Raw genomic sequence first — 21786 nt, 5'->3', positions numbered from 1 at the left:
AGTCCGAGCAACATAGCATTAAAGTAGTCCCGAAATAAATTCCTTGGAGATCACACAAAAAGTAATACTTTTCCTAAACCATCTGGTCCGCAACGCACTGGCCTAACTAACCTCAATGCGCGCCTGATAGGCTCGTTAAGAGAGGTGAAGTTAAGCCCCCTCACTACCAAGGAGAAAAAAAGCAAATGACTCAAAATATAACGGATGATAAAATTAAAATATTTTGTATTGCGACAACTTACCCCCAAGGGGGGGTTGTTATCAAGAATCAAATTTTATTCGATCCTCAATATGGATACCAAACACCGATAGCTCTACGGATAGAGCTCAATGACAGACCTTAAACCAAGAGTCAAAATAATTTTGTAACTAGTAAAACCAGCATCAAAGAAAAGTTTTTCCCATTCTTTTTTGTTCCTCTCTTTGCTACCCAAGAAAACCATCATCAACATGTCTATGAAGAGTTGTGCTTGAAAAGATTCATCATCCAACTCTGGATTTTCCATTACCATATCTATAATTATAACTTTTCCACTTCTTGTTATTGCATCCTTGCAATTCTTCAAAATTTTCACACATTCTTCATCATTCCAATCATGCAAAATTGACTGTAAGAATTAACATGTACAAAGTTAATTAGAGAAGTGACAAGACAAGAAAAAAAATAACGAAAAGATAAGAGAAACTGGTATTCTCATAGTTTCTTGTTCGTATATTCTTTGTTGTTACTGCTTTTATTTCCGTATTCTCTATGCTTTAGTTGAACCGAGGGTCAATTGGAAACAACCTCTCTATCTTTACGAGGTAGGGGTAAGTACACTCTATCATCCCCGAACCTCACTTGTGGGATTACACTGGGTACATTGTTGTTATAGAAGAAACTAGTAATACCAGTTCTTTATGGAATTTGTATATCGCCTTGCCTTACTATAGGTAGCCGCATAGCCTGGATTTACGTTAAGAGATTCAAAATCTATTATATATACATAGAAAATCTATTTGACCTTATGTATATACAGTTTTTCTGTGAAACGGGTTCAAACGAACCTCCTTCCGCCACTCCAGCTCCGCTATAGGCAAACCTTCATAACAACAACAGTTGGAATTCAAATTTTCTACTCCAGCTCCGCTATAGGCAAACCTTCATAACAACAACAGTTGGAATTCAAATTTGCTACCTAAAGCAATTTTTTCACTACCTTTGTCACTACATTAGAAGATTTCTTTTCGTTAAAGAGATTCAAGAATTTATATATATGCAATATGACCAGGAGGTCACGGTTTCAAGCCTTGGAAACAGCCTCTGGCTGCGTACGATACACCCTCGTGGTGGGGCCCTTCCCCGGACACCACGCATAGCGGTAGCTTTAGTGCTCCGGGCTTCCCTTTTATATATATGAAATATGAATCATCTTTATATTTAGAATTCATGCATGGCCAAAATACTGTCGACCATTATGAGCGATAGAGCCGTTATATGTAAGCCTACATATAGCCTATCAACAAGCCAGTCAATATGCAGTGGCAGTCCTCTTGCCTAATGGTATCAGACGGACCATGTTACTCCATTTGAACTCATCTCGTTTCAATATTATGTCAATACAGATAAAAACTTCTACACATTGATCATATAAAAGTTGAAGAAACAGCGGGTTTTTTAGGGAGAAGTAGAATGATTTACCTTGAGTAAGACTGCATTAGCAGCGGGAATTTTCTGAAACATATCCCCTGCTACAAACTCCAAATTTTCACTTCCTTGCAAGTTAGCAACAACGGGGGGAAGATCAAGAACAATACATTTCATGTCAGGGAATTTTTTGGTTATGGCCATTGCAACAGTACCAGTCCCTCCTCCAACATCCACTAAAGATGTCAATCCTTTGAAAACATCCTTAAACTCGTTGCCAATCAACACGTTCATGAATGATCGCGAATCTCTAGCCATGTTCGCGTGAAACCAGTTACCACTACTCGTATCTCTCGAAAGTTTACTCCAGAATAAATCTCCATATGCTGTGTAAAATGCACTCGGATCCTCATTCCTGAACCAATCACCTAAGCAGTTCCATGCTTTAAAGAAAAATGAATCTTGATCTTCCATCGAGTTCCAAGGCCCGTCCTTCATTATATATCGGTCAGTTGGTGCAAGCGAATAATACCCTTTACTATCATCACCATCGTCAACGTTGTTGTCTTCATGTTTTTGTAGAATCAACAAGCCATAATGAACTAATATTCGTGTAAGGCGGTGAAAATAGGGATATTTTGAAGGGCTAATAGAGAGGGAAGACATGAGTTTTGATAGTGTCATTGGTTTGCCATGTTTGGTTATGGCATTAGGTATGCCTAATTGAAATGCACATTTCAATGTTACATGTTCTATGAAGAAATACAGCTGGTTCCATGATTGTGTTTCAGCTAAAAGAAGCTCACTAGGAGTAAGGTTTTGATCATTATGATCAGCCATGTTAAAGTTTCAATTTTTTTCCCAGAGTCGGACCACGCCTTATGACGGAAGGGGGAGAGAGGACGAATCACGTGATGAGAGAAAAACTATACCTGAAGAATAGGATACCGATTGACAAGTGCAAAGAGTAAGCTTGGGTAGTAATATACACTCATTGGTCGTCAAGACTATGTAGCTATGTTGCTCGGACTCTTCAAAAATGATGCCGATTGTGAGTCAGACCCTCCAAAGTAGCGCATTTTTTAAGGATCCGGTACGGGTGTTGAAACATTTTTGTACTTAGTCTGAGGCAGAAGATGCTATTGTGCCTCCCTTTTGTTTATTTGTATTTGGAACCATTTGAGAATATGTTCATTATTATCCAAGCAGTCAAAGTCACCTGAAATGACAATAATATAAATTGATTGGCATTCATAGGAAGAAATATTTTGTTTTATGCTTTTGGCTTTGGCATATAGTTCTTCATCATTTTTTACAATATACTAGCTGTCCTGTGGTGGGGCCTTCCCCGGACCCTGTGCATAGCGGGGAGCTTTAATACACCGGGCTGCCTTTTTTTTTTTATACTAGCCTTCCTGCCAGCAGCAAGATCTTATTTCGAAGCAATCTCTTGAGTTTTTTCTTATTCGAATATGTCAAACATGCATAGTTTTGACCCTTTCATGAATTTGTTGTTAATGTAAATTTGGACTCAAAATTATTCCTGATATGAATAGTTTGTAGACAGCAAGTGATTGTACAGTCAAATGGAACGCCTCAGCGTAGTTCGGGGAGAACCAAGTAGCTCTGAGTTCGAGTGGCATTTCACGCATTTCACACATAACCACAACTCATCCGATTCTTCAACATCATCCGGTTCAGACCTCCACTTAGTTTCACCAAAGCTTCATCCTGGTCATAGATATATTTTGATCGATTTACTAGGTTAATACTGGTACCTATGCTTTTCACACGCAGTTATTAATAAATATCGAAGCAAAATGTACACGAGCAATTAATCACAACAATTTCAGGCATTTGCCCTGTCATTATTCTATATAACATTCACTAGCTCCTTAAAAGAGACTAAAAGAACACGAAAAACACAGGGAAGTGGAAAGGAAACGAACAAATATGGTTCGTTCATCTTCCTTTTTTGTCAACAGAAACTCGGGTTTTGTGGCATTGTAATGAGTAGTTAATAACATCGGAGGATTGTTTTGGTAAAGCGTGATAGCGCAGTGCAAAGATCATTTTCTTCGGACCAACGATGCTACAATCCCACCAGCAATGAGTCCTATAGTAATCAGAGTGATTCCTATACCAATGACACCATCTGCATTGCATAGACACAAATGTAAACGATTTTGGTACGGTGGTATACAAAACCGAGCAAGCAAAGAAAGAAGTTTCGGGTCATTACCCTTAGTGATTCTATCTTCGATAGCCTTCTTAAGCGACAAAGCCTGTCTCCAATCCGGTGCAATCTAAAGGAAAGAAAAAAACTTTGATGAAAACTAAATAGGGTGGTTAAATTCCGATTGCATTCTCAAATGATCGATAAATAAAAAGTTTATTTCGAGAGCTAGATATCTGAGTAGCGAATTCACAGTAAGCGTTACCTCCAGACATTGATCCGTAAGCTCCCTGCTCCTTGAATATTCCCCGCTTCTGTAAAACCCAACAGCTAAAAGATAAAGCTTTTCTCGATGCTGTAGTGGACTACTTGAGTTGGCAAGTGAAGCTGGAAAAAAAAAACCCGAAAAGAAGCAAACAAGACTATGATTTTATAACTCGAACCCTCAAGTAAGTTGTTCGCTAGACACATAAACATTCAATAAGATAACCAAACATGAAGAACGAAAAACAAAAAAAAGATTTCAAACGACCAAAAGAGTTGAAAGTAATAGCTCCAGGAACCAGTGATTGCAACGATTCAAGAGTAACATGGTCGTTATAATAGGTTACATGTTTTTGATTCTATGAACTTTACCTCCTACAACTATTTATCTGGAGAGAAGTGTAATTGTCAAATCCTGTTACTCTACGAGAGAAACAATAGAAGACTGTGACAAGTAATGTTCTCAACCAACATCTTGCACTCAGCGCAAGAGAATTTGATGCCGTTGTAAGTGGCTAAGATCATTATGCCTGTATGTCCATGAATATCGAGATCTATGGAAATAAGGAGTTAAGTGATGAAAATAGATAGTCAGTGGTAGTATCACAATTCACGAGCGTAGAAGCATAGAAAGTTAAAAGACAGTGTGCTGCATAAATCGAGAAATAGATCTATCTGACTAATTTTCACCCTGAAGCATAGCGATCCCTCGTTGCACATCTCGAGGTTGTTTAGAATGAACAAGCGCCCACGATAATCTCATAATACTCTCGTTCTTCCCTTCATCTGAAGCACCGGTCGTAGCATCTGCAACTTCTTTCTCACAGCCCTATCAATATGCATAGGCACATAATACTCAGCTCCAAAAGCAACATAGTACAGCCATCACAGATTTTTTTAGTACAAATCAATCAGTTCAACACTTAACAGAATCATTTGATTCACTAAACCTCAGTACACGATGCTCGTGGCATCATTCCAGCATTCGAAAGCTACAACTATTCACCTACAGTGCAATAAACCGTCGTAGCAAATAAAGATCTCACCAAATTTCACCTGTATAAGTGATTCAAGCTTTGTACTCTTGTATATTATCTTGTGAAACAAAAATTAGACTAGATATGTTTTTATATGTTCAGGGCTTCATAAGAACTACCAAGTAAGGCCAACACTGTATGCTAATACAAGAAAAAACACCATTCATACTAACTCCAATACAACAGCAAAAGATCACAACTTCAAATTCACTAATGAGAACATTGTTAACCTATAGAGTCTTCCTTATCAATTACACAATTTTCTACTGATAATAGAAAACAAATCTTTCTTGTAGGTTTGCAGGATGCAGAGCGTTGTCTAGCTAATCCTTCCACACTAGTAGTCGTAGTATTACTGTGTCGTTTCTTGTAGTTGGATTATCGTATATATATTTAGTTGTTCTTATTGTTTAGCATACTTTGTTATGTTTTCACATGTGTTACTTGTTTTTTCGAGATTGCTTTGGTTTGTTTTTCCTTGAGCCAAGGATCTACCGGAAACAACCTCTCTACATCTGAGTTAGGGGTAAGGTTATCCGTAGACCTCACTTTGTGGAATTACACGAGATATACGGGCTATGTTGTTGTTGTAATAAAAAGAAAATATCTTTCTTCAAAGTTCCAACAACCTAAAGCAACTATTTTTTTGTCTGGATAACATGGTGTCAGGCCAACTAGACCCACCTCGATTAATTTCACGAGTTACATGCTACCTTCCATCAGCACACATATCAGATCACTCTGTTCACCCAAGCTTGAATTTATGGGAAGAAATTGCCTAGTATTTGCTCAAATGATATACTTGTGTTAAAAAATTCACTAAATATGTACGCATATTAACAATCCAATTATTATCTTAGTGTTCTAAATTCTAGAACTCATAAAGTTTAAATCTTGGGTCTAATCATAATTACCCACTAAACAACAAAAATGATACTCCTTCCATTTCGATTTGTTTGTCGTATTTTAACTTGGTATAGATTACAAAATTGAAGAAAGTAAGATACTTTTGAATATTGTGACATATACTAAAATGATCTTTAATCTTGTACTCTTGAACATGGCGTGGAAAAATGAAATTAAAGAGCTAGCAAAAAAAGTAAAGCGCATTTTTTATTGAAATGGAGGAAGTAGTAATCAGGGGCGGAGCCAGCCTTCTGCTTGGAGGTTTGGCCGAACCCACTTCGACGAAAAAACATACTATTTATACATGATTAAAATTATTTTTTATGTGGTTATAGTAGGTGTTGAATCCCCTTCAACTAAGTTTTCTTTGAATATGAAACCCTCTTAGTTGAAATCCTAAATTTTCTTTGATTATGGAACTCCCTTCGTTGAAATCCTGGCTCCGCCTCTGATCACTAGTAACGGGTCGTTTGTAGCTGGTTAGAATTACATAGATATTAGTAATGTAGAGATTAATTATTTATGAGGAATCTACGGATCATGTTAATGCATATATTAGTTATGCAGGGTTTAGTTGTCTCATCTTCTATCATGCATAAAGTAATACATAAATTCCCTCGTAACTTATACATGTATTAATTATTCGAGTTTCTAACCAGCTACCAAACGTCATAGTACTTATGCAGAATTTAATACTTACGAAACTCATCTCCAAACCATCTACCGAAACGACCCCTAAATATACATGACACCTCAAATTACTCGAACTACAAAATCCCAAAAAATTAAAAAACATCAAAGATGAATGTAAATATCAATGCTATTATGAAAATTAATAATAAAGGGTCATTCAAGAATTGCTTACAACAACAATGTCAGAAGAGCACCAAGGAAGTTGGTCCCCACCATTGATGAATGTAACAATTGGTCCAAAAAATTGGTTGATTTTTGCCTCCATTTTTTTAATTACACCAATTATGAAAACCTAATTAGACTCATTATGGAGATTAAATTTTATAGGTTATGCCTAATGGAACTCATATTTGGCGAAAAAATAGGGATTATTTTTCATTTTATTTGTTGTTAACAATAAATAATAAGTAGTATGTTATTAACAATAATAACATAAACATGTATCTTTACAAATAAAAAAAAATATATCTTTTGTTGAATATATTATGTATCTGACTCAAAAATAGCTAATTATATATCTTTATAAAGAAAAAACTATTTTCGATGAATGTATCGGGAGCTAATAATTCATCTCAACAGATTCAAAATTGGAATTTTCAGACTTCAGTAATCATGCAACGTGTCGGAATTTTTTGTAACTAAGCTTTAAACCGTCGAGATTTATTTCGTTCTATTTTACCCCTTAATATATTCAACTAATTATCTCAAATAATTTCGATTGAAAATAATTTTGTAGATTTATTTCATATTATTGTATTGGTTAAATTTTTTCGGTTTCTTTGGATTTCGGTTTGTTGTCATTAAACCAAAATAAGAATGTTGCTATGCTAGAGTATTTTTTTATTCAGGACCAAAAAAAAAAAAACTTAAAAGAACTTCTTCTTTTTTTCCCTTAATTCGTTTCTCATTTAGTATTCAGTACTCATAGTGGAATCTCAACTAATTTGAATTCATGTATGTAACACATTTTTTGTTTGTTTGTTGATTATTGTAGAGTTCTTGTCAGTTTGCACGCACCTCAATTAATTTATGAGATATCTATCACCTTCCACCAGCAATATATATCAGACAACTCTATACCATGGCTATAATAGATTGGATGAAATCACAATATATAACGTCCATGTAAGAGAAAAATGCTTCTTATTCAGAACTTTGAACTCGAGAACTCTAATTAGTTAATGTGCATTTCATTGGTTATATCACACAACTACAAACTCTAATATAACATCAAGAAAGCATAAAATGCTTACTATAAAATTAAGAAATAATTAGTGTATTTCCATTGGTTGTTGATTAATTATTTTCATTAATCTCGCCTTGTTAAAGAATCACCATTCAGAGGGAATTTTAAATGTTTAAATTAAAGTAAAAAAGCTTTTAGCAAAAAATCAACAAAATTCAAAAAAGTTAAATTTTGGGGCTCAGTAAATTGGCATGCCTTTTTATAGACATGGCCTAATAAAAGGCTCAATTTAGATAGAAAGTGCCTTCTTTTTTTCTTTTTCATAAAGTGCCCTTTTGTTAGCGAAGTACACTTGTTCTTCATTGACATTGTTAATTGTCTAAATGTTTTTTCAAATAAAGTTTATAGTCTTTGATCATTCCATCATATACTTTTAATTTTTGGATTAAATTTCAAAAGGATTAGTTTTTCTTGACATATGTCTCAATTAAGCTAATTGAGCAACGCTGTCTCTCAGCGCTTCCAATTCAAGCTATCAAGTCATAAAAATTCGTCCTAAACTCACTCTCGTAGCCTATTGAGTCTGCTATTAGATCCGCCCTTAAATCTTCTCCAAGAAAAAAGAGACAGTCGGTCAACACCTCAATATGTAATCCTTCGAACCACATTACATGTGTAGTAGGGTATTGGAGAAATACATTCATCCTTCATCGATTATTCAAGATTTTTATTCAACCTATCAAGACATAAAAACTAGTCCTAAACTCACTCCCCTAGCCTATTGAGCCTACTATTAGATCCGCCCTTGAATCTTCACCACGAAAAAAGAGGCGGTCGGTCAACGACCCAATATGTAATCCTTAGAACCACATTACATGTGCGGTACGCTATTGGAGACATACATTTATCCTTCTTCGATTATTCAAAATTTTTATTCAACCCTTCAGTTCAAGCTATCAAGTCATAAAAACTCGTCCTAAAAACTCACTCCTCGGCCTATTGAGTCTACTATTAGATAGTCGGCCAACGACCCAGTATGTAATCCTTAAAACCACATTACATGTGTGGTAGGATATTGGAGAAATACATATATCCCTTATCGATTATACAAGATTTTTATTAAGGGAATTTATAATATCTTTTTTTTTTTTTTGGTTTTCCATTCGGTGTTCGGTGTCCGCATTGGAGTCCCGATTAATTCGAATCGCGCGTTGCAGGGCCCATTAAGGTTGCAGCGCTCCCAACAAAGTTTTCTCCACACTCAGGTCGAACCCTCAATCTCTAGTTAAGGGTGGAACAACCCCATCCACTACACCACAACCTATGACAGTGAATTTATAATATCAAAGGGCTTAAATTTTGGATTGAATACTCATTTACCCTCAACTAGAATGGAATCTTAAGTACACATTTTTTGGCCTACAAGTTAGGTGTCTAAGGCTTGTCCCAAGTTTAATACTAGCCAAACAACACACTTCTGGTACAATAATTAGGTTCTAGTGTTGTGGACCAGACATAATGATAAAGTTTCCAATGTGTTGCCACCATCCCTAGGATTTTCTTTATTCACCTTTCCTTTTCATCTTTTCTTTTGTGTCCAGCATGATGGTTACTGTTCAGCCTTCTTTCTGTTTTCAATTTGAAAATTCATAATTTGACATGGTTAATTTAAGGACTAAGAAAGAAGGTGTTAGTTAAGTATTTTCCAAAACAAAATATAGGCTAAATATATCGACAACCCTCTAAATTTGACGCGATTTTTTTACTTAGATGCCTTATTTTGAAATCCGACCTATTAAAAAATTGGGGCGTACACAGCCTTACTCCTATCTTGTGCAGTAAATGAAGAGGTTGTTTCTGATATACCTTTGGCTAGGGGTGTGCATCGATCGGTTCGGTTCGATTTTATGTATTATCAGTTTGATTTATCGATTTTTAAATATGCTAAACATATAAGATATTTTTTATCGATTTTTAGTCCTTAACAGTTCGATTTTCGATTTATCGGTTCGGTTTTGATTTAACTGATAAGAAAATGCGCATAAAATAGAAATAGTAGCAACTAACAAGAAAAGAAAGGAAATCTTAGCTGCAGTCAAACTCCTACCTGATGTGCTTTAATTTACAAGAATCTTCAAACTTGAATAGGTTTCCAGAAAATTGAATAGGTTTATAAAAATGAAAGAGAAATATACATTACGTAACATTATATATATATATATATATATATATATATATATATATATAAAAAAATACAAAGAAAGGTTAAGTAGTAATTTGAAATATTCTTATTGGATAATCGGTTTACCCAATAACCTAATAACAATAAACAATAACATCTTTATTGATTCGATTTTTACACACTCCTACCTTCAGGGGCGAAGCCAGCCTTCTGTTCGGGGGTTCGGCCGAACCCCCTTTGACGGAAAAATATATTATTTATGCATGATTAAAATTATTTTTTATGTGGTTATAGTAGGTGTTGAACCCCCTTCGACTGCGTTTTCTTTGAATATGAAACTCCCTTAGTTGAAATCCTAAATTTTCTTTAAATATGAAACTCCTTTTAAAATCCTGGTTCCGCCTCTACCTACCTTTGGCCAAGTTTAGAAAGTGTTGATATATTTAACTTTATATTTAGCCAAGTTAAGGTTTGATTCCCATGTCTCAAATGTTCATCTCCTTTCCTTTATTTTAAAACTGTGATGTCTGGATCAACTCGTTGTACGACTGATGTATCCATCAAAGTTGTCAACAGATGAAAAGACATCATCTAGTGTTTTTGTCATCGCTGGAATTTGAACATGTCATTCCATCTCATCTCATGCTAACATTGAACATTCTAAAAATACTCCCTCCGTCCTAAATTTTATGTAGTCATTTCTTTTTTGGTCCGTCTCAAAAAGAATGTCGTATTTCTTTATTTAATAAGTTTTTAAAAACACAATTACAATTTTACCTTTAGCAGTCCCACTTGATTTTAAATATTATTACTCCTTTTTTATTTTATTTTTAATTAAAAGTGATCCCACTTGATTTTAACTTAAATATCATGTCCGGTCAAATCGCGATATCTGCCATGAAGAGCATAATAAGACAGTAAAGGATGTGAACCCTTCAACCACAAAAGTGCTTTTCTACTTGAAAATCAGTGTTACTATTGACTTCTGACCAACTTCAAGATTTTATATCAAGAACACTAACATACACCCACAAAAATATGGGGGAAAGCTTCAAAGCAACTCATCAAACAAATTCTTTTTTTTTTTTTTTTAATAAATGAGGTGTGTCTCGACTGGTCTGCGTGCACCTCGACTACTAGTACAGGTATCAAACAACTCGTCACCCCAAGCTTAGGCAAAGGGAAAGGACTCGTGTGCCATTATTTGTCTGAGAAACTCATCAAGCAAAGTATTGTATATTGCAAGAGGCTTTGCAGCAATGGAGGATCAATCTGTGAAAGCAAAGGATGGTGGATACAAATACTTGATATACCTAACAAAACATGGAAAAATCTGCACCACGAAAAGAGAAGATACTAACACAGAAGCAGAAGGAAGTCGCCAAGCGCTGAATGTTATGGCATAGTAGCGTATAGACAGCCTGTTAGAAGCATGTATCCTCGAACTCATAAGAGCATTTCCAATTCAGTTCAGTCTGAGAAAGGCAACATTACCTTCCAAACCACTTGAGGTTGTCTGCGATCTGACATTACAAGATAGAGCGCGTAGAAAAAAAGAACGAATTATATATCAACTCAAACATACCACGCACTCTATCATAGAAAGAAATCCACTGACAACAATGATATACGTCTACATAAAAATATTTCTCTGTTAAGAATAGTATATTGTGATTCAATTTCAGTTCAAGTCTGCCAGAACTAACTGAAGACCTAATCGGAAAAGTTGGTCATCTTGATAGTCTTAAGACTGCAAATTGGCGTTGGTACTTTCACTCCAACAGCAGCTTATATAGTTCACATGCCGTAATCCATAGCATATTATATCAACCACACAAAGTTACTAGAATCTACATAATAGATAGTAAACCAAGGAAGGAATTTCCGAACATTAATCCATGAGCTCAAAACAGTTTATACAAACTACATGCTGCAGAGAGAAAACAAACTTGTCGGAATATTTGATAATGTAGCTTACCGAAGGTAAAATTCTCTACGTGAAACAACAAGTCTCACTGAAGTGAAAGACAAACATTTCCAAATCACATATTTGTTCAGAACTGGGCAATCAAAGAGGAACATTAAGCTGGGATTTTATTACTTTCGAGTTGTTCAAAAAGAAAATGAACACGAAATTTTCCAGGGCTAGAGAATATGGACACTTCGAATCAGTCTACAAGAGGACACTGCACATTTCAATATCAATACATTAGTAACATAAATTCATAGACTTCGAATAGAGTAGTGAAAGCATGTACATGACAAATGTGAATCAATATTCATGGGCAACAGCTAGGGCATCGAATCAATCCATTTTCGTTACAGCTGGGGCACCTCCTCAATTTCCCTTCCTCCTCTTCAAATACTTTTCGACTCCCGTTGCAATTTGGGCAGGGTACGAACCTGGCATCGCCACAGCTTTCACAAACAAAACCAGAATGCTTAACTGCAAAGCCTTCCACAAGATTAGCCAGCTCTCCAGCCTCATGAAGTTGCTTAATCTCTTCCGCACCACCAACGTACTTTCCTCCAATAAACACCTGAGGCAAGCCAACCGCTTTTCCTTCCAAAACATTTTGCAACTCTTTTCTATATGATGAATCCATAGATACATCTCTTTCGTCCACACAGACCCGAAAACCTCTAAAGATCGTTCGCACAATGCAGCATTCTTCATAAGTCTTCCTGATTCCTCTTAAACTGGTAAAATACAGAACAATCTTATCCTCCGTACCCTTTAAACGAACATCATTACTGGGCAACAGCGAGCTCAATAAACTTGCATTACTTGACTCTAACTCTATCGTACTAACAATATCAGGCTGTATTTTATCCTCCTTACCCTTTAAATGGACACCATTGCCAGGCAACGATGAGCTCAACGAACTTACTTCACTCGACTCTAACTCTATCGAACTAACAATTTCAGGCTTTGGACAATCTTCTGACTCTTTATGCACAAATCTTTTGGAAGACAATGCTTGTCTATAGCTTGTAGCTACATTAGGATCCATTTTAGCAAGCAATTGTTCCTCAGACAAATGCTTCCATAACGGCTTCGAATCCGAATGCTCAACAAACTCATAACTGTTTTCCAACTCACTTGTATCCAACTCACATTGAATATCAACACTCTTACACTTAACCTTTTTAGGAGACTCAACTTTAGACTTCACCACATGGAAATCAAACTCATCAAGCCCTTCCATTAGCTCCCAAGTATTGATTACTGAATCAGGAGATGAAGGATCTTGTGAGTCAGTCCCATTTAGCCCATTTAGGGATTTTACCATAGGGTTCTTGAAATTAGGATTAGGGTTAGGGTTTGGAATTTGGGGGTCAATTAACACAAGGGAACCATAAGTAGTAGAAGTAAGGGAAACTAAGTGATTTGTGTCACCTTTACACATAGCAGGATGATGAACTAAAGGGGTTGGAAGTGAAAGGGTTCTTGAAACTGGAGTTGAAGAGGAATCTGAGTAGGAATATGGAGATTGTGAATGTGAAGATGATGAAGAATTCCATGGATTTTGTGGATCTGTTGTCACAAAGTCATAGGAACGTGAAGCTGAACAACCCATTAATGGATTTTGTCAATCTTTTTAACTAAAATCAAAGCAACACAGATAGAAAAATCAAATCTTTTAACAGAAAACAAGAAACCCACAAGAAAAAAACTGATCTTTTTTTAGCAAACGACAACAACTCAACAGAAAAAATAAAATCTTTTTAGCACAAAACAAGAATTTAACAGGAAAAAAGAAAAAAAATGTTTGAGCACAAAACAAGAACCCCACTAAAAAGTGAAATCCTTTCAGCAAAAAAAAAAAAAAAAGTACTTAAAACAAAAAAGCGAAATCTTTTTAGCACCAAAACAAGAACCTCACAAAAAAAAATTAAAATCTTGACCACAAACAAGTACTAAGCAGAACAAAATGATTTTTTTTTTAAGCACAAAACAAAAACTTAACAGAAAAAAATGAAATCTTTGAGCAAAAAACAAGTACTTAGCAGAACAAAATGAATTTTTTTTAAGCACAAAACACAAATTTAACAGAAAAAAATGAATTTTTTTTAGCACAAAACACAAACTTAACAGATAAAAATGAAATCTTTGAGCAAAAAACAAGAACCCCACAGAAGAAAAAAAAAATTTTTTTATCACAAACAAGAACTTTAAGAGCAATAAAAACAAGAACTTAGTGGACAAAAACGGTGTCGTTTAGCAGTAACAAGAAAATAAATTGGTAACACGAAAATTTACTTAAACCTTTTAGCAGAAAGGAGGAGCTTTTACAAGGGGAAAAGAATGAATTCTTTTGATAGAGAGATGGAAATTTTTTTGGGGATAGGGAGGATAGTTGTCAAAGTACAGTTGGGAAGATGATGAATTGAATAACAGAATAAAGATTGGAAATAAATGTAAGTTTATGGTAGCTTTGTGAAGTTAACATAATAACACACCCAACTTTAGTTAATTAAAAATGCTTAATGGAATATTTATACACATCTCATATTAATATTACTTTTGGTCCGTCCTACAAGAAATATCATATTTTCTTATTTAATGACGCAATCTCATTTTTACCTTTATTAGTTTCACTTAATTAAAAATAGTAATAGTATATTCTTTAATAAATGTCAATTTAATAAATATCATCAAGTCCTCCCTTATTTTTTAAATTTTGTGTTCGATTAAATTATGTTACATGAAATGAAACGGATGAATTAATAGATACAATCATATCTCTGTATAAGAAAAGAAAATCCTCACATAACACGTAAAGTTATTGTTATGTAATAGTTACGGGTTTGAGTTGTGAAAGTCGCCTTTTATTATAGAAGTTTTGCTTATAGCAAACTCTTGTCATTCAATTCTTTTTCAAACCTCGTGCATAATGAAAAAAAATTATGGTAAAATTATAAGGATTACATCATTTATACTTGAAATCGAACTTCGAATATGCAGTCATTTTAATTAGGAAAAGTGGATGATATGAAACTTTTCAACGTCTCGATAACAATATCGTATATGAGAGGAAAATAAAAAGAATGTATCTTAAAGATGTTAAAATATTATTATAGAGTATTATTCTCAATGAAGACAAAATCCTATTATTAAAAAGGATTATTACAAGTATTAAAAGAATATATACTTGTTTCAACTAATTACGCATTCTACAATGACGATTTATTCTTCTTTCCTATTTAAAGAAATCCAATTAACGTCATATATAAAGAATAAAAATAATTCAAGATTTTTTTTTTTTTGGACAATAATATAATTCAAGATTTGATTATGGATAAACACTTATTTAGGAAAAATCTTAGGAAATACGAGCATAATATATGAATAAAATCAAGAATATTTTATGTTGAGAAAATTGATTGATTTCTTTACTCTTAATTTTATTAATTTTATATAAAAATCACCCTACAAAATAAGCTAATTTAATGCTTAAAAAAAAAAGAATGTCAGATCAATAAAATATAAGGTTAGTAACATTTTTTATTAATAAATTCTGATTTTAATTCTTTTGATATCTTACCAAACATTAAATCTTTATTTAATTGAATTGGTGCACTTTCAATTCTTTTGGCGATGAATATTCACAATTTTATCATAATTACTAACTTTTCTAAATGTGTAATATTAATTTTGTATTGTACTTTATATTAACAGTAATTAATTTAAATAAATAATTAAATATAACATATTTTCTAGATGAAAATGTCAAAACATTGTCAATAATTTAGGGGCTAAAAATGTTATTATCCCTAAAGTATATTTTGTAATTGCTGTGGGGTTTGTAACCACGTTTCATTTAATGTAAGAAATAATTAATTATTAAATCCTTAATATAGTACAAACATTGACCAACTGTCAGAAGAAAAAAGTCAGCATTGATAAATGATTAAGCAAACACCATGTGAACTCAATTGTCTATATTATAAGTACACTATTTCATTTTTATTTATCAATATCGAGACATTGACGTTCCTTAAAATTGACACTAACTTTCATTTAAACATCTTGATTAAATTATGTTCATTTTAAAAAACTTCATATAGAACTCCACTATGTCGTTTTATCACTTTTTTACAATTAATAGAAGTACGATCCAAATAAATACGGCTATGTTGTGTGACAATAAACAACACTCAAGTATAATCAAACTAAGTTTGACTTGAAACAACATACAATATTTTAAAAGACGTTATAAAATAAACAGAAGAAATTACATAGTACCACATAATACTTTAACAAGAAATTTTCGATTTCCGATTCAAGCCTGAGTATGAAGTCGTTTTTGTCAAAAGTGTTTTACCTCCTAGCACGAAACATTTTGATACAAATTTAAATTTAGTCGAATCAATATAGATTTAAAGATTTGGAATTGGAATAGCAAACTTTAAATGTGGACTTTGGTTGGGGAAGGCCCATTAGAGTGAGCATGGGAACTGGACCTTTTAACAAGTGGTTTTATTTAATGAATAACCAAGGTGGAGGTGGAGTTGAAGCCATAGCCATGGATGAACAAGATATGGCTATATTTGAAATGGATGAACAAGATCTGGCTATATTTGGAAAAGATCCAGACATGTATTTGGTTTTATGAAATCTCCAATATATAAATAAATGTACCTTTTAACTTGGCTTTATTTGTATTTATGTCCTTTAACTTGGGATGTGCATAAGCCACACTTGTATAAAGTTAAACGAGTAGACACACACGTCCTACATGACATATTTCGCATGAGATTGTCATGCAGATGCGACGTGGGATGCTTATGTCTACTGGTTGAACTTTATATAAGTTTAAATGACTATTTGTGGACATCCAACGTTGGAGGACATAAATGTCAGCTAACAACAAGTTAAAAGGCATACTAACAATTATTATTGCTAATTTCCAATCTATGTTGTGATTTATTGTTTCCTTTATGTTGTTTATTGTACTAGGAGGTTGGTTTAGCATGTAACATGTGTATTCATGTGAATTCAGTGCAGTGATGGTGTCTAAATTTTGATAAAGAATGTGAAAAACTAAATACACGCTCATATTAACTAACATCTAATCTTCGTATATTATATAATTTTTTGAGAAGCAATTAATCTATAATTAAAAAGGTGGAATACATACAGTACAGAAAAAAGAGGCAGATTGTTTCTCAATAGGATTTTTCTTTTGTCTTGGACATAAATTGTCATTATAACTTATGCCTGAGTCATAATTTGTGTTATTGAATTTATGCATGACAACATGAGGCATAACATTAACTAAAATTATTTTTAAAATTTTAGTTAAAATTTTAAAAATTTTGTGTACGATCAAATTATGCCACATGAAATGAAACGGATGAATTAATAAATACAATCGTATCTCTGTATAAGAAAAGGAAATCCTCGCATAACACGTAAAGTTGTTGTCATGTAATGGTTACGAATTTGAGTTGTGGAAGTCGCCTTTTATTATAAAAGTTTTGCTTATAGCTAACTCTTTATCATTCGGTTCTTTTTCAAACCTAGTGCATAGTGGAAAAAATTATGGTAATTATAAGTATTACGTCATTTGTACTTGAAATCAAGCTTCGAATATGCTGTCACCTTAATTAGGAAAAGTGGATAATATAAAACTTTTCAACGTAAATTTAAATTTACGAGCTCGATAACAATATCTTATATGAGAGGAAACAAAAAGAATGTATCTTAAAGATGTTAAAATATTATAGAGTATTATTCTCAATTAAGACAGAATCCTATTATTAAAAAGGATTATTATAAGTATTAAAAGAATATATACTTGTTTCAACTAATTACGCAATCTAAAATGACGATTTATTCTTCTTTCCTATTTAAAGAAATCCAATTAACGTCATATATAAAGAATAAAATAATTCAAGTTTCCTTTTTTTTTGGAAAATAATATAATTCAAGATTTGATTATGGATAAACACTTATTTAGGAAAAGTCTAAGGAAATACTAGCATAATATATGAATAAAATCAAGAATATTTTATGTTGAGAAAATTGATTGATTTCTTTACTTTTAATTTTGTAAATTTTATATAAAAATCACCTGCAAAATAAGCTAATTTAATGCTTAAAAAAAGCATGTCAGATTAATAAAATATAAGGTTAGTAACATTTTTTATTAATAAATTCTGATTTTAATTCTTTTGATATCTTACCAAACAGTAAATCTTTATTTAATTGAATTGGTGCACTTTCAACTCTTTTGACGATGAATATTCACAATTTTATAATAATTATTAACTTTTATAACGCTTATTTGCTCATATGTAATATTAATTTTGTATTATACTTTATATGAACAGTAGTTAATTTAAATAAATAGTTAAATATAACATATTTTCTAGATGAAAATGTCAAAACATTGTATATCAATAATTTAGGGGCTAAAAATGTTATTATCCTAAAGTATATTTTGTAATTGCTGTAGGGTTTGTAACCACGTTTTCATTTAATGTAAGAAATAATTAATTATTAAATCCTTAATATAGTACTTACAAACATTGACCAACTGTCAGAAGAAAAAAGTCAGCATTGATAAATGATTAAGCAAACACCATGTGAACTCAATTGTCTATATTATAAGTGACATTAATTTTTACTTAAACATTTTGATTAGATGGTGTTTATTTTAAAACACCTCGTATAGAACTCCACTGTGTCATTTTATCACTTTTTTACAACCAATAGAAGTACGGTCCAAGTCAATAAACAACAACTCAAGTATGGTCAGAATCTCAAAAGACGTTACAAAACAAACACAAGAAATTACATACTACCACATAATACTTTAACAAGAATTTTTTGCCTCAAGCCTGGGTATGAAATTGTTTTTGTCAAATGTGTTTTACTTCATGACATCAAACATTTCGATACGAATTTAAATTTAATCAGATCATATAAATTTAAAGATTTGGAATTGGAATAGAAACTTCAAAGATTTAAAGTGGACTTTGGTTGGGGAAGGCCCATTAGAGTGAGCATGGGAACTGGCCCTTTTAACAAGTGGTTTTATTTAATGAATAATCAAAGAGGAGGTGGATGAACAAGAAATGGCTATATTTGAAAAGATATAGAGTTTCTTGAGTTTGCTAGTCCAATTCCAAATCTTTAATTAACAAGTTTGTGGTATTTGGTTTGTTTTGTTTTATGAAATCTCCAATGTATAAATGTACCTTTTAACTCGGCTTTTGCTTGCATTTATGTTCTCTAGTTTGGGATATGCACAAGTAATGCTTAAACTTGTATAAAATTAAACGAGTAGACACACACGTTTGACGTGACGCATTTCGCATGAGATTTCCATGCAGATGCAACGTGGAATGCTTATGTTTTGCTTGTCGAACTTATACAAGTTTAAATCTATTTGCGGCCATCCAACGTTGGAGTACATAAATCTCAGCTGAGATCAAGTTAAAAGGCATGTGTAATTATTATTGCTAATCTCCAATGTATGTTGTGATTTAGTTGTTTGCTTTAGGTTGTTTATTGTATTTGTACTAGAAGGTTGGTTTAGCATGTAACATGTGTATTCATATTCATGTGAACTCAATAACTTTTTTTTTATTGAAATCCTATATGATATATCTGTATTCACTATTTCTAATATCGATACTTTCTTTCTTCACACTGTCATCATACCTTTTCACGTTTGTGTTTCTTTCAAATCGATTTATATTACATGCTAGACCGACCTCGCGGTACAACAATAAACAACATAAAGCAAACAATTAAGACACAACATACATTGGAGATTTCATATAACAAAACAATACCAAACACAACATGCTTGTTAATTAAAGATTTAGGATTGGACTAAATATATAGTCCAAAGAAATTGATCTATCAAAAATATTCTTAAAACTAAGAGGTGGGTGGGTTTGGGCATATGCATTGACTGACCCATTGTTTATTAGCCCATCTTGACACCATATCTCATCAAAAGTAACATTTGACTTGCCAATTTATTACGAAAAATAACATAAATATACACTTTAACTTACCGTATATACACATATCTCCATCCTTACAAAGTAATTACAAAAATTTTAACTAATTATGTATCTTTGTTGGGTGTATCGGGAACTAATTATGTATCTCGACAGACTCAAAATCGAAAAAAAATGTATCGATGTTTCTTTACAAAGGAAAAAATCTATCTTCATTGAATGTATTATGTATCTCGACAGATCGAAAATCGAAAAAAAAAAATTTCGAGCATACACATCTATATTACTATATTATAAGTGTAAATGTGAAGCCCCAGAGTTATACTAATACCAGTAACCAAGAAGAATATGAAAGAAATGTTTGGCTGTTAAAGCTTTATTGGAAGTCCTTTTAATAACTGATGATGCAATCAACAAAATAATATGGTGAAATAAATCTTAATGAAATAATTGATGATAATATAATTGTGTGATGATGCAAAATAAATTGAATAATGCTCGAAAACATTTGAGGTACTCCTCTATTGTTCCTATCATGACCCACCCCACAATATGGCGTTGTCACTTCTTGATTGGTACTACCTCTATTATTATTCTCACCCACCCCACAAAATGCACGTATCACCTCTTAATTGGTTTCCGTTTGGACATAAAAGTTTTTTTTTTTTTTAAATCATTTTTACTTTAGTGAAAATTGGGATGTTTTGCCATGAGAATTTCAAATACTTAATCCGTTTATTCTTGCAACTCTTTACGCAACACCAATAACAAAGTCAATATTATTGTCATCTCTCAAATTTGATTGTATCTTGTAGGTAAATTAGTTCAATTGGGTAATTTTGATAGTTTTTAAAAATTAAAGTATAAAATTATGTTTAAAAAAAGTCGTTTCAAAAATCTAAAAAAAATTCTCCAAAAAAGATAACCAACTCCAACTTTAAAATTTTTTAGTTTTCATCGTCAAACGCGGACATACTAAAAGCGTATTTTTCAAACTAGAATATTGAGTGGGTTCACTAGCTCAACAAGTGGCAAAAGACTATGATCATTTGCATAAATATCTTTACTTTGAGGTGGCGTTTCATTTTTGTCCTTCAAATTTATTGATCAACTTTTATGCTTTAGAGCGCCTTGAAAGTTATCAAGAGATCCTCAAACTTATCTTAAAAATTTACTTAAATCCTTTAATTAAGGTTTGTTCCTATTCGACCTTTAACGTACCTGAATTTTGATTCAATTGAGCTTTTTTTATTTAATCAGCTAAAAGCTCAAGTATGTATAATATACACGCGATGATATGACAAAAAAAGCTAATTAAAAGCTGACACATGGCATTGTATGTATTAAAAACTAATTATAATTTTAAAATAAATAAATTGGTTCCTTCAACCCTCCACCCGTCCCCTTCAACCCCCGCTCCCCCACGCCACCTCTTCCATTCCCGTCCCCTTCAACCCCCGCCCCCCCCCTCCCTCCCTTCCATTCTCTTCTCCATTGTTCTGCAAGAAGCTGAACTTTAAAAAAATAAAAAAATTACAAATTGATTTTCGATTTACTAATTTCTCATGATACTTTCTCCATCAAGGATACCAATTTCTCCATTTTCTGCAAGAAAATGCAGAAAATGGTTCCCCATTTTATTGGATTTGAGTTATTTAAGTTCATAAACATGTAATTTCGAACAATCTTGAAATTTTGAAGTTAATTTTTCGACGAGTCTCGCTGGAAAAT

The 21786-nt window shown here is 32.9% G+C and overlaps 3 protein-coding genes across 3 annotated transcripts; all 3 read right to left on the bottom strand.

The window, feature by feature from the left end:
- Window positions 1-208: 208 nt before the first annotated feature.
- Window positions 209-2804, bottom strand: LOC107845164 (probable O-methyltransferase 3). Its single transcript, XM_016689417.2, has 2 exons — window positions 1682-2804; window positions 209-608 (listed from the first exon to the last, which is right to left on the bottom strand). Exons 1-2 carry the CDS (start codon window positions 2465-2467, stop codon window positions 315-317), a joined length of 1080 nt encoding a protein of 359 aa, XP_016544903.1. The 5' UTR covers window positions 2468-2804; the 3' UTR covers window positions 209-314.
- Window positions 2805-3461: 657 nt separating this feature from the next.
- On the bottom strand, window positions 3462-7101 carry LOC107843888 (mitochondrial fission 1 protein A). Its single transcript, XM_016688298.2, has 5 exons — window positions 6876-7101; window positions 4758-4896; window positions 4069-4190; window positions 3870-3933; window positions 3462-3782 (listed from the first exon to the last, which is right to left on the bottom strand). Exons 1-5 carry the CDS (start codon window positions 6966-6968, stop codon window positions 3697-3699), a joined length of 504 nt encoding a protein of 167 aa, XP_016543784.2. The 5' UTR covers window positions 6969-7101; the 3' UTR covers window positions 3462-3696.
- Window positions 7102-12146: 5045 nt separating this feature from the next.
- LOC107843887 (uncharacterized protein At5g39865) lies at window positions 12147-14541 on the bottom strand. Its single transcript, XM_016688297.2, has one exon. It carries the CDS (start codon window positions 13650-13652, stop codon window positions 12351-12353), a length of 1302 nt encoding a protein of 433 aa, XP_016543783.2. The 5' UTR covers window positions 13653-14541; the 3' UTR covers window positions 12147-12350.
- Window positions 14542-21786: the final 7245 nt, after the last annotated feature.

This window comes from Capsicum annuum, chromosome 10 (assembly GCF_002878395.1).
Source record: "Capsicum annuum cultivar UCD-10X-F1 chromosome 10, UCD10Xv1.1, whole genome shotgun sequence".
Lineage (NCBI taxonomy): Eukaryota > Viridiplantae > Streptophyta > Magnoliopsida > Solanales > Solanaceae > Capsicum > Capsicum annuum.
This window is presented reverse-complemented; position numbering and strand designations above follow the sequence as displayed.

Bases quoted from the DNA above. Each gene is read 5' to 3' on its own strand.
- LOC107843888 (XM_016688298.2), bottom strand. From the start codon at position 6,968: ATGGAGGCAAAAATCAACCAATTTTTTGGACCAATTGTTACATTCATC. The intron at 4,897-6,875 runs GTAAGCAATTCT...GCATATTGATAG, and splicing joins GCTCTTCTGACATTGTTGTT to GGCTGTGAGAAAGAAGTTGC. The intron at 3,934-4,068 runs GTAACGCTTACT...TCTTTCCTTTAG, and splicing joins TTACGGATCAATGTCTGGAG to ATTGCACCGGATTGGAGACA.
- LOC107843887 (XM_016688297.2), bottom strand. From the start codon at position 13,652: ATGGGTTGTTCAGCTTCACGTTCCTATGACTTTGTGACAACAGATCCA.
- LOC107845164 (XM_016689417.2), bottom strand. From the start codon at position 2,467: ATGGCTGATCATAATGATCAAAACCTTACTCCTAGTGAGCTTCTTTTA. The intron at 609-1,681 runs GTAAATCATTCT...TAATTCTTACAG, and splicing joins CTAATGCAGTCTTACTCAAG to TCAATTTTGCATGATTGGAA.